The 13,698-nt window shown below is 36.1% G+C and overlaps 1 protein-coding gene across 1 annotated transcript; it reads left to right on the top strand.

The window, feature by feature from the left end:
* The first annotated feature begins 1,130 nt into the window (after nt 1-1,130).
* KERA (keratocan) lies at nt 1,131-12,002 on the top strand. The gene is made up of 3 exons (XM_087766106.1): nt 1,131-1,185; nt 2,718-3,610; nt 9,040-12,002. The coding sequence occupies exons 2-3, from the start codon at nt 2,725-2,727 to the stop codon at nt 9,210-9,212; spliced, it is 1,059 nt and encodes a 352-aa protein (XP_087622232.1). The 5' UTR covers nt 1,131-1,185; nt 2,718-2,724; the 3' UTR covers nt 9,213-12,002.
* The last annotated feature ends 1,696 nt before the right edge of the window (nt 12,003-13,698 follow it).

The following is a 13,698-nucleotide window of genomic DNA, read 5'->3' as shown; positions in this document are numbered from 1 at the left end:
TAGTACAAACATATACTTATGAAAAAAAATTTATGACGTGTTTAACATTAGCCTTGCTGAAGTCAGTGGAAGTTGCCCATGTACTTAAAGGTTGCTTTCCTTTTTTTGATTACCAATCTTTTTGGCTACTCCCAAACTTCTTTTGAGACATTCTTAGTTTAGGAAACGAAGTATTAAACATTAAAAAATAAGTTGTTAAAGGTTTTATTGTTAAAATAAATAAGATGAAACTGAATTAAAATGATTATACAAATAAGTTTTAAACCTAATATAAACTCATAAAAGGTACCAGGATATATTTTATGTTTTCAGTATTTTCATAAGCTTTTTCCTTAAAACAATTATGCCATTGTTCTGGCTTTGAACGTGGCTAGTTTTCCTGGTATTAAGTTGTTACTTTAAGTTTGGACTAAAAAAGAAAACAAAAATCCTCCAAAGTACTTAATGTGAGAAATATGTGTCTATGCCTTGGCTAGCAAGTTGGCTGGAAAGAGTTTATTTTAGATCAATGATGAAACAAGATAATTAATTTATGCCTTGATAATTAAAACCAGACCTCACTGCAGTAGGCACTGAAGAGTATGACAAGTTTGTAGAAATATATGTAAATATCTCTCTGAACAAAAAGGAAAAGGTATGGTTCAATCTTTAAAAAAATGAAAATATGTTATTAAAAAATTCTTAGCAAATACTTTTGCTATCTTCTCCTCCTAATCAAGAATTATGTCTTTAAATGGCATGGCAGCATCTGCATTTAATAAAAACCAAATAAAATATTTCCGTAGAAACAGATGGCACTGGTTTTAATTCTTGTGGCCAGTTCAGGTATTATGAGAATGAATTATGATGTAAGCAAGCTTTGCGTGTAAAGAATCTTCTGACAAAAATTTTGAAAAAAGGTGCATTTTGTTTTACCTGTTTCTTCTAGACCAGTTCCTCTCACCTGCTAAAAGGTAAAAATCAAATGCGTTCAGCTCTGTGCCTGCTTGATATTAAAGTCAGGATTTCCTGTCTTTTCCTGCCTAGGTGCTTAGGTGCCTTAGTTATTTTAGGGGTTAAAAGCTGTAGCCACTGGTGCGTATATATTAGGCTGTATTCATAGAACACGGCTTGTAGCCTGACTCAAGCTATTACAGTCTAACAACAGTGACCAATAGAAAGAGAAGAAGATCCAACAAAGCTGAGGTAAGCCCAAACTCTGAAGCAATGTCAGACTAGAAACAATAGCTAATAAGGTGTGTATGGCAATACATCTGGGAATACTAGCATGTACTTCAAGTTTTATATGCTATTAATTCTTAGGACAGGAAGCAAACACAGTGGTTAGCAGCCAAAGGCTGTGAATTTACAGTGATTTCTAACTGGCTTCAGATAGCTCCAGGAACTTGACTAACAAGGTAAATTACTTTATATTTCTTTTTAAAAATGTTATTGAGATTATGAATATTTACCCAGTGAGAAGGTGCCATTTCACTGTGTAAATTAGAGATGTTATTTATTAGAAGTATTTTATTTGTCCTTTTTTGGAATGCTTCCAGATAGCATTTTCTGAGGCTGGAAGATCTGTAGGATACTGCACTTGTTACTGCTAATAACAATGTTGAAAACTATTAAATGACTACATATCATATGCAGCAACTTAACTGAGCTCTTAACCTTACTGGCCCATTAACCCTATGAGAAAATATACTTTTTATTTAAATACTATTTTTGCCAAAACTAACCTTCTAATTTTGACTAGCAATTTCAGCTATCAGTCTCTTGCCTCTGCATTGCAAAATGCTTGCTAATCTTCATCAGAAAGCAAGCAAGATAACAGAGTTTGTGAACCACTGTTTTTGTGCTGCACAAATATTTCCTTTTGGAGTAAATTAGCATTGATAATTTCATTCACCATTTAATGGTGGAAGAGGCTAAACAAAGCAAATAATTAAGTAGGTAAAATAGATACAAGATGTATGAGTGTATATGACATAATTTGGCTAGGACTTACTTTTTGTGTCGTTTAGATCAAGCATTTGCTTTGGCTGTTTGCTTTAGAGAAGGAAATTCACAGCTTTGGATATGAAAGAGTGAATGAGGGAGGGGAATGGATTACTCAAACATATTCCCTCCAAGCTTTTTAAGAACATGCCCAACAAAACAGCTGTTAAAACACTCTTTGATCTTTCACTTTTCTGTGATGAGAAAAGACCCTGGAAAATCTGATCCAGATGCCATTATAATTTATGAGAGAGGAAAAACAGAAAAGAGGGTACGATTAATTTTAAAAGGAGGAACTCTGAGTACAATAGTATTTATATCATCCTGGTATTGATAGCTTTACTGAAGATGGTACATTATATAAAGTAGTTTATAGCTCTGTACAAGAAAACTTAAACAAATTTATAAGAAGCACTGATTTAATATCAGAAAAATGATCCACGTTTTCATGTTCTTTGAAATGACACTTAACATGAACATCAGTTAAACTGGTAGCCAATGTGGAGTCTAAGTTGAATCAGGAAAATGTTCTTCAATATATAGCAATGAATTGGTTATACCTCTTATATTACTGTTCAGTTTTTCCTTAACATGCCATAGGTAATACCACAGAGGACAGAATTTGGTTGTTTATAAAGGAAATATTGTTTTCTATGTAATACTGCTTTGTTAATCTAGTATGCTGTTACAGAGTTCTGTGGAGAGACAGCTAATTGTTTTTCTCCCCTTCCAAGGCAAACAATGACTCTAAAAGTCTGTACAAGCCTTTTGCTCTTATTCTTGGTCAATTCTGCATGGACTCGAACTGTGAGACAAGTTTATGATGAGCTGGATCCTGACCATTGGTCTCACTACACTTTTGAGTGTCCACGAGAGTGCTTTTGTCCTCCTAGTTTCCCCAATGCATTATACTGTGATAACAAAGGACTTAAAGAAATACCTGCAATCCCTGCAAGAATTTGGTACCTCTATCTTCAAAACAATCTAATTGAAACAGTTTCGGAGAAGCCTTTTGTGAATGCCACTCATCTGAGATGGATAAATCTGAACAAGAATAAGATCACCAACAATGGAATTGAGAGTGGTGTGCTGAGCAAGCTGAAAAGGCTGCTTTACTTATTCCTTGAAGATAACGAATTAGAAGAAGTGCCTGCTCCGTTACCAGTGGGCCTGGAACAGCTAAGACTGGCTAGAAACAAAATCTCCAGAATCCCAGAAGGAGTCTTCAGCAACTTGGAAAACCTCACTATGTTAGATCTGCACCACAACAGTTTGTTGGACAGCGCTCTTCAAAGTGACACCTTCCAAGGACTCAACAATCTTATGCAGCTCAACATAGCAAAAAATTCACTCAAGAAAATGCCTTTAAGCATTCCAGCTAACACACTGCAGCTGTTTTTGGACAACAACTCCATTGAAGTGATACCAGAAAACTACTTCAGTGCAATACCCAAAGTGACTTTCCTTAGGCTGAACTACAATAAATTATCTGATGATGGTATTCCCCCAAATGGGTTTAATGTTTCATCTATTTTAGATCTACAGCTGTCTCACAACCAGCTCACTAAAATTCCACCAATCAATGCTCATCTCGAGCACCTTCACCTTGATCACAACAGAATCAAAAGTAAGTGTGTATTGTCATTGTGGGATCCTACCAAGACATAATTATTTTTAAATGTCTACTTAACTGCAAAAAATGCTCTTTGAAATAAAGAGATTAAAAATGTGCTGTAGATTATAGGGAGATGAGCAAGAGGACCTTCCACAGGCCAGTTTTCAAGTCACGTCTAAAGCATGACAGCCAAATATGTGCATGGAAGCAATACCACACGTGAAAAATATTCAAATGCACAGAGAAAAAACACTTTGCAAGCAGATCAGAAATATGAGTGGATTAAGGAGAATTTGTGCATTCACGTTTTGCTATACACATGCCAGTAACTATTTTGTGGGAACAAATTAAGTTTCCCACAGAAAGGCTAGGAGTAAATAAGCAAGAAACACCAATAAAAAAGTGGGTGCAACAAGTTAGGATATTCGATCCACATCTGTATGACTGTTAGATTTTCAAAGTTCCTGAGCACTTTAGGGACTTCACTAAACTAACAGAATTGGTCAGTTGTTCTGAGTATCTCTCTGCTCACCTAAATTATGTAGTAGGAGCTTAAGGTCAGCCACCCTTAAAACAGAACAAAATGTTGGCTGTAGTTAACACAATCTTTTTCGAATATGACTAATTAGAATGTGGATATTGAATATTTCAGGCTTGAATATCCTCCCTATCTTTTGTTTACTCTGCACAAAATGCTGACACTTGAGTTTAGTCTTCATGAAAAATCTTTTCACTGACTTTACAGAAGCTTTGTGCTACTAAGGTTTATCTCCTCATATGTCTTCTAACATTTTCCACTTTGTATAAATGAGACAAGGTTTTGTACCCAAGGCAACAGAAGCCTGTTGTCATGTCATAGTTCTGCTTCTAGCACAGCTTCCAGATTCATCCAGGTACAGTGGGGATGTGGTGGTTAGGGACACTGTGTAAAGTATCTGCTCAGTAAGTCCTACAGACCTTAAATCCTTTTTTTCATGCCAAAAGCCAAAATCAAAGTGATGACTTTCTATTTATCTCTGCAGGGAAGGTAACCAAGTCTTTACATTTGTCTTCCTGTCATGGTGATTTAATTGAATAAATGGTTCCTTACTCCTGTTTTATATCACTGTAGTTCACAAATATACTAAAAATAATGCCTTGGTTTCTGTATGAAACAAGGATATATCAAAGGAAGATACTTATTAATAATTTAGGTTAATTCACTGCATTTTGCAAAACAAACGTATGAAACCTTGTAAAGAAAAAACAATTTTGTACAACCAGCACATATTTAAGTGGCCTGCGAGAAGTCTAACAGTTAGAGTTAGGGCTTATGACATACACTGTTACTGAACATATTTCATTGCCTTCTGGTTACAAAGGGATTTATTTTAATTGCTTCACTGCAGGACCTCAGGTGTAGATTTTATCTCCTGTCACTTTAAGTGGACACTAAACTGAAATCGATGGAATGTAACCTGTCCAGTTTAAGAAGTTTTCTGTGTCTAGGTAGTATTTAAAGAGCCGCCAAATGATCTTCCTCTCCTAATAAGTTTAAAAAAGGTTAAAACAGAGAAAATCAGCTTGTATAGTAGGTGCAAACTCAAGTCCCATTTTCCAATGACACATGGGTACCCACAGACTAAATCACAATAGTTTTCCACAAGCCTTATATTTCTTAATGCCTTTACCACTTCTCAAAATTCATTACTAACTTAAGCACAGCACTGCTCTTAATTTAAAAAAAAATGTTCTTAGTAACTACATATGAAGTAGTCAAAAAAATATTAACAAATGCAACCTGACACCTTAAATGAAATGCAGGTGTTATGTAAGGCACATTCTACCACATAGCATAATTGTTCAAGAGGTAAGGGATAATGACATAGTCTTCATGAGACACTGCTCTAATAGACGATATCTCAAAGAGCCTTTAGGATCACAAACAAGGAATGTAATTCCATCAGGCAGGAGTAATAAGATGTGGCATTAATTCTGCAGAATGTTTTTGTCTTCTTAAACCCAGGAAGTTGATGATCAGTCATTACTTTAAGATAACCCATGTAAAAGACTTGAAAGAAAAATAACTGTAAAAGCCTGAATCTGGTTTCTCAACAAAGGAGTCCTCCTGAAAATTTACTTTTATGTGTGCAGTACAAGCCCTTTTTATAGTGTTAATTCTCAGATACCCATGCACACCTGCCAATTGCTTCTTTATTTTCTCTTGGCGGTTCATAGTCACACTGCTGGCATTGCAAGAGCTCAGACATCAAAATTTTTTTGTAAATACTATTTGCCTACTTTTTATTGCATGTTATTGTATAACATCAGTTCTTCATATAAGTCCAAGGCCTTATTTCTCCAGAGACCATTTATGAAGATATAAGGCAATATCCTGAAGCCCAGTGGAGCCAATGATAGCCTCATCTTTTGTAACAGTGGAACCAGGATTTCGCCTGTGGTCCCTTCCCCAAGGTTCTCAATGAGCAGAGGAAAAGAAGTACTTGAAAGTTGGAAGCAAAATCAACATAAAACCAAAACTAATTATAGCTACAACAGATATGCACCACACTTGTTCCATGGCATTTTAAAACACACGTTTACATATTTATTTACGAGATACACATGCGAGGCTCTGGGGAGATGTCAAATGATGGAAAAGGGAGTGTTAGAGGAAGCAAAAAGAGGAGAAGCCATGAAATGATGAAGTAGTGAGCGAGCAAGGGTAAGCAGGTGGTATTACAGTGCTATCAAAGGCGCGATAAAAGGGAGTGAACAAATTCCCCTAGAGGAACACCAGGAGACCGGGATATCTCCTCTGAGCTAATATTATTCTATGTGTAGAGAAAGGAAGAAGTCCTTGGGCCAAGTAGCAATGCCAGTCTATCAGAATCTGTTACAGGATATTAGGAAAGAAATGATTGAAGTTACAGATCCTGACTTATTGTCAGACCCCTGCACTATAGCTGGTACTGGCTTCTTTGCTAGAAGAGCCCAGAAAGGCACAGATTTCCAGGCTGATCCATGGCTGCTGCAGTTAAATATTATGTGAAAAGGAGAAAGGGGGTCCAAATATGCCAGTTGGACTACAGTGAATGCAGCTAGAGGTTACAAGAATAGAACAGAAATGCCTTCATGCTCATATGTCAGAACACATCTATCTTCTAGATTAACTTACTTTCTGAATGTTTCTAAATACGAGTTTTACTGGAAAAGAAACAGGATCTTCTGCGGTTCTTCAGCAGACATACAGTATTAGCCATCAATGAGAAGCTCTTCTGCAGTTTTCCCCTACAGCAGCTCCAGAGTCTCATTTTTAAATATTATACCATTTAACATACTGTTGACAACAGGTGGAATTCATCTTATTTGAATTAACCATCCTAGATGTTTGTGTCTAGTTTGGGTTAGTCATACAGACCACTTAATTAATGGAAAGACAACACAACTGCAGAGGGAAAATCATCCCATCTTAAGGAGCTGTGAATCACCTTTTGGAAGTGTTCATCTCTGGAGAGAGTTTATAAACATAGTCTAAATGGTTAACTTAGACTGACACTTACCCTCCACACAGATCAGTTTAGGTAGGGTGAATTGCACCTCTGTAGATGGATTGCATTGTCCCACCTGCTTAAGCAAAATTCAGAAATATACCCCTGAACAGGACTGCAAGAGAAGAGGAGAGAGAAAGGCTTTTACTCCTCTGATAGTTTGTGTAGGATTTACTGTTCATGGGAAGAGAACAATAAAAACCAAACCACTTCATACCACACATCATCAGGAAATAACTTCTTCATAGATGGCCTGTGGTTAGATGAGGCCTGCTGCCTCACTTTAAAGTTGGAGTAATTAACCCAGTGAAAACAAGTGCAGTGGGATAGTTTCTAGGTCAGAGAACATAGAGATTTAGAACACACTTGAAGCTGTCTTGTCTCCTAATGACAGCAGTGCTGACCTGAAAAGGCAGATATTTTCTGCTACATAGTGTTGATTCACCTGTAAAACTTTCAATAACTGCTTTCATAATGAAACCTCACTCTCAAGCTTCCTGCTTTGTAGCTTCACACATAAAAAGATGATGTAGCTTGTTTCTTCCAAGAATATCAAATGCTTTACAAACATTAATCAAATTCCACATCATAGGCAAAGACATTTTGATATCATAGTTATGAGAAAAGTTTTAGGTCTTGGCCAACTGGATGTATTTATCTAGTTTCTGTGACAAAGATAAAGTCTGTTTCCAAGATGTTGCAAACATCTGCACAGTTTTTCAAAATAGGGTGGGTTTTTTTTGTTTGGGGAAAAAAAAATCATGTTTGTTTTTTTTTCCATCATAACGTTTCAACAATTTGGGGGATTGCAATCAAAAGATGTGTGCATATTATCATTGCTAAATATAAGGGGAGAAAAATTTTGGTAGAAAGCTTTTCCTATTTCTGGGCTGCTAAAAAAATGGTGCTCAAAAAAATCTGTTACGCACACATTCTCTATTCAACCACTTTTTGCAGGTGACCTGGGGCCAACAAGATCCTCAAGCAGTCAGACCACTCACTAAATACCATAATTTGGTCAAAGGAGTTTGATATCTTTGATAAACAAACACCACTTCAGTGTTTTCTAGAATAAGGACAGTTTGAGGCTGAAATAGGGCAGTGGCAGCCTCACTATTCAACATCTGAAGATAAAATATGAAAAGCATTTTAGCCAAGTGACAGTGCAGAGATAACTTAGGGAAGACAATGTAAAGAACCCAATCTATTCAACTCTTATGAAAATGAGTAATGATTTAAGCCGTAGTTTCAAATTTTATCTGAACTGAAACAAGCTATGTGTGATTAATAAAGAATTTTAAGGACTTGTTGGCTTTCAGATTAGGAAGAAAAATATGTCGTTGCACAAGTTATATTCTTCCAATTAAAACCAACTGTACTGAAGAATTTGAGAGAACAGGAAAGTACAGATGTTAAAAGTTACAGACACTATACGAAAAGCTCCTCTGACTCAATACTGTTTTCATTTTGAATGCAAGATCTTCATTGGGGAATATTATCAACTAAAATTAATGTACTGTCATTGCAGTAAGATGTTCATAATCTGTCAGCATTAACCTCGTTCTGCTCTCTCTGAAGGCAGAGAGCTATTTCTCAATGAACAGTTACCTAGTAGTTGTCTAAATTAGTTTCCTCTCTGTCCAGGGTAAAATTATGCATCTAGTGGCCTTTATTCATAATTGCAGCACATTAAAGATGTGATTCATTGATCTAGATTACATTATGTTAAAATGCTTCTTTGCTTGATCAAAAAAGCAGTTAATTGTTAATTGGCATTTTCCAGCTCTGGTAGGAGCAAGTGTCTCCCATACAAATATCAGTGGAAGCCTGTTTTATTTGTTTTCTAAATGAATTTTACCTTCATGAACCTTTCCCATGGAAATTACCTAACATGTTGTTCTACATTCTCAGGTGTCAATGGTACTCAAATATGCCCAGTCTCAATTGCCATAGCCGAAGACTATGGTTTTTATGGCAACACCCCTCGCCTCCGATACCTTCGCCTGGATGGAAATGAAATTCAACCTCCAATCCCATTGGACATCATGATATGTTTCCGACTTCTTCAAGCTGTTGTCATATAAAGATATCACAGTGTCACTCTTGTGCTGTGAGAGTGCTAAGATACAAGTTTTGCTGGAATGAAACTTGTTCTAACTCATAAATCAAGAAGTAACATCTTCATTTTGACTTTAGTTTTTTCTTTGCTTGCATCTTTTCTACAGCTGAAAAGATTGTTCTTCTTTCAGAAGAGATTTTGGATGGACATGAAATACGTGCTTAGCACTATCTAAGAATTCCTAACACGAATATATTGAAAATCATCTGTGTAAGATCCCAAATATTCCAAATCAAATTCTTGTCTACTCCGTCTTTCTTGTCAAGTGCTATAATATCTATCCTGTTAACATCATTGCTATGGACAAATTATACTTCCTTATTTTGTTACATAGTAACTAACAGAATGAATTTGGGTGTACTTGGCTAAATATATATGCTAGAAAAATCATGAGTTGCATGACTAGTAGTTATTAGAACTGTCACTGTCTTTTTTAAGATAGTGACTAATGGTGAACAACCACTTAACATGTAAATAACTCATAAATTGCTGTCATCCTTTGAAGGCTGATAGTTTTAAGGCATGAAGTATGAGGCTCAGAGTACAAAGCAATATACTGAATATATATTGTTGTATGGATTCATTCAGAGTATGATTTCAGAATTGGAATACACTGATCCAACTCAAATCCAGGGACAAGGGAGCATGAGATGAAAGCTTGGTCTATCGAAGTGACAATTGTCTGCTGTTTCATTCTTCAGTATTCCTTTTCTAGTTTTGACAACATTTCTGTCTGTAGCTCTGGGATAGTCATTGAATATTTGGTTTATTTTAGTTTCCGTAGAGATAAAACCAAGAACAGTAATGATTACATATTTCACTGACTAGGTACTTCACAAAAATTGGAATGGCTAGTTAACATAATGGTGATAAAGAGAAAATTAAGACATTAAGACATACATCCCCTCCCAATTATTTACTGAACTAGCCAAATATTTTCATAGGAATTGTATCAGTTTAAGCAACTATAATTAACTCGGAGCAGTATTTAGCTATCTGCTGACTCATATACATGCACATAATAACATTGGATTTTAGAGAAGTCCAGGTGTTTAGAATACAGCACATTCACAATTCACTACACAAGGAAGATATCAGTGGGCATCTTTTTATGAAATCTGGCTGCTTTTTTTCTATTTGTATAAGATAATATTGAGATTTCAATACACAACTTGAATATTAGAGTCAACTATTCACTGGGAGAGTATGACATTTTTATTTCTGATAGCCAGCACAACAGACTATCCATCAGTCATATTATTTTAGTCTTGTATTTGTAGATAGAAGCAATTAGTTGCTCTTTGATAGTTTTCATCTATTTTTAACATTTTAGGACTGGCCTCAGTAACAAGCATTTAAAGACTTTGCATGTGGTATAATTTTTTCTTTGAAGATGAAGAATTTTGTTAGAAGTAGATTTTTAAAAGGGTTGAGAACTGCAATTTCTAACATTCAATCTCTCTTTATCTGAAAATCAGGCCTTATTCTGCTCCAGTGCACTTGTGGAAATAACCCAGTATAGAAACCCAGCATAGAAATAACCCATTCAGAAATCCTATCACAAAAACTTTTATTTTTGCAGTTCTTTTTATGCGATTGCTGAGAAACTCCTTCCCTTCTAGCGAAATTTTTTCTGTATCATCTCTGTGTTCACCCTATATGAAAAAATACAGATTTAAAAAGTCTCTACAATATGTATGCATGTTTGCCTATGTTCTTTACTCAATAATAGCATAGTAATTTATTTTTTTGAAAAAAAAAATTATGTGACAATACTAATTAAATTATAACAATAATTATGTGCTTGTGGAAATTAATTTCTACTTTAAACAAAGAACAAATATACATAGTTCAAACCAAATATTCACAGGCATATATGCATATTATTATCATTATTTACAGTTCTACCTGATCATACAGCAAAGCGTCTTGAAATTCCAGCCAAAAATTATGACCCTTTTAGGCACTATATAAGTATTAAAACAGAAAAGACTAACTCTTCCCCAAAGAGATGTTAAGCTTATATATGGGAAGGGATGATATGTAAAATCATATAGGGACAGTGGAGCATCAAGGTACTCAGTTTTCCTGATAGGGGCACTATGTGATGAAATCAGGGGCATATAATCTGATGAAATCACTTTTAGCACCTATTTTCCACCAGCTGGCCTGATATTGATGGATTTTTCCAATCCACTGTAGGGTGGAAAGCCTTATAAATTAATTCTTCAAAGGTCAGTACTATCTTATGGAACAATCTTTGGACTCATGCAGATTGATGCTCAAGACTTGTCTCTGTCAGATCCCAGTTAATCTGACTAAAGACAAAAATTCATGATAAATCCTTGGATAAACTTTTATTGGGCTGAAGAGTTTCTGCTGCCAAGTGCTCTGTGTTCTACACCTTTGATACAACCCGTTGACTCCACATCTGGGGACTCTTTAATAAAGAGAAAATCCTAAGTATCCTTATCTAGGCTAATTTGTCCCATCCATTTGTGATTCCCTCTCCCAGAACCAGCAGTATGGAGCAGAATGAAAAATAATTATGTTACTGCAGTGACCTTCACAAGATAAATCAACCCTGGCTGGGGTTTGAGCTACTTTATTGCTTGCATGTCTCTATTTGCAACAGTCTTAATGTTCTTAAACATTCTGGGAAAGCTGGTGAAATTTCCCCTCAGATTACAATAGCAGCCCTAAATTGCATTATTGTGTTGAACTAAACAATGTAGGCTTTCAGCCACACCTCATTCAATCCATTCGTTATGCCAAAAGACTATAAAGGAAAATCTAAAACACAATGTCTGTTTCCCTGTGAAGAAGGTCCCTAAAACAATGTAAAAAGAAAGCATCACTGTACTTGACAGTCTGATGTTAATTCTTTCTAATCCAAGATTGATCTAAGACTCCCTACTGATATTTCCTGGTTCAGAAAAAATTGCAGTCTCTTCCAATGCAAGGAGGGAGGAACAGAACTCTCAGCTGTCCTGTCTGAACGTGCAGCTGCCTTCATAAAGCTGACATTTTTTTCACTTAATTGTCAGAGCACATCACAAACAGTTTTGAATGGAATATCATGTACAGAAACAAAACATTTACAAGTATGAGAAGCTGAGAACAAAGCAGGTCACCTTAAGCACACTGCAGTTGTGGTCAATCGCTAATCAAACCACAAACACCTAATGCTTTGCCAGAAATGCATATTACATATGTGTTAATTATGAAATTATGGTCATTAACACAGATGTGTGATCACCTCAGCCCAGGACACAGACAGTTGCTCTGTAAAGAAAAGCACTAAAGCAAAGTGAGAGGCTCAAGAACTGAGAAATACCCAGATGTTTCTGACACATCTGCCAGCTTGATTGGAGGCTGGATGCTGGATCTGTCAAAAGACCGTGTGGTTTTATAACGCAGCTGGCTCTGCAGGACGAAAAGTCCTTTATAGATTCTGCCAGCACAGTTAAAAATCCAGCCATATGCATGAATTTCCCTGCTCCATACTCTTCTCTGGCATTTTCTGTTTCTTCCTCAATATTCCAAACAGTTTGCTACCACTTCCTTCTTCAACATTTTTAATGAAACACACCACCACAGCAATATCTGCAGAGATGCCAGTGACCACATCAGCTTGTATGACACTTGAAGGAAGAAACACAAACACTAACAGGTAAAAATTTGGAAGACAACCAGAAAGCCAATTTGCATGTTTGTAATTACTAACTCCAACACATATCCTGTGTCACTGAGAGGATTTTCATTCACCCTTGCTGCACTCAAATAGTTTCTAAAGTTTGCCACAAATACTTACTGTCATTTTTCCAGCCTAGAAAAACTATTTCCTGATACTATATTGCAGCTAGTTTCGTTACCTATCTGGAATCAGGTTACTGTAACACCTAAACTGCTGTATTGGTTGTTGAACAGCAAATATCCCACTTCTGCCACGTGTGACAGAGAACCTTTGGCATTGTTGAAGTCAGCAAGTAAACATCCTCCTCTTGACTGAAAGTCTCCTCCATAATTGCACTTTTTTCCCCAGAATTGCTTACCCGTTTAAACATAAAGGGTAGCTCTACAAAGCACCACACTGTGTAATGATACTCAGTAGTACTACCTACTTCAGGTCAAGTGTATGAAGCAATATGCATCATTTGCATCATGTTCTGCCTTAGCTAATTTAGCTTCTTTCCCATTAGTAGAGGTAATATTGCTTTTGAGTCTTGTGCTTGCTCTGTCAGTGCTAGTTCAAACAAATCTATACTGTAATGAATTTGAAACCTTTCCCAATACAGTTGTTTCTTACACCCCCTGCACTGTTGCCAACATCCTGGGTATCCTTCTTACTGTTTTTTGTCTTGGTTTCTGTAGCATATGCATTTGACCAACCTATCAGCTTGATTTACTTTTGTTTCTTCAGTGTTTTTTAGCTTAAGCATGTTTATGCA

This window comes from Nipponia nippon, unplaced genomic scaffold (assembly GCF_047370975.1).
Source record: "Nipponia nippon isolate SJK-2023a ecotype South Korea unplaced genomic scaffold, ASM4737097v1 scaffold_3, whole genome shotgun sequence".
Taxonomy (NCBI): domain Eukaryota; kingdom Metazoa; phylum Chordata; class Aves; order Pelecaniformes; family Threskiornithidae; genus Nipponia; species Nipponia nippon.
The sequence above is the reverse complement of the archived record's forward strand: the minus strand, read 5'-3'. Positions and strand labels throughout refer to the sequence as shown.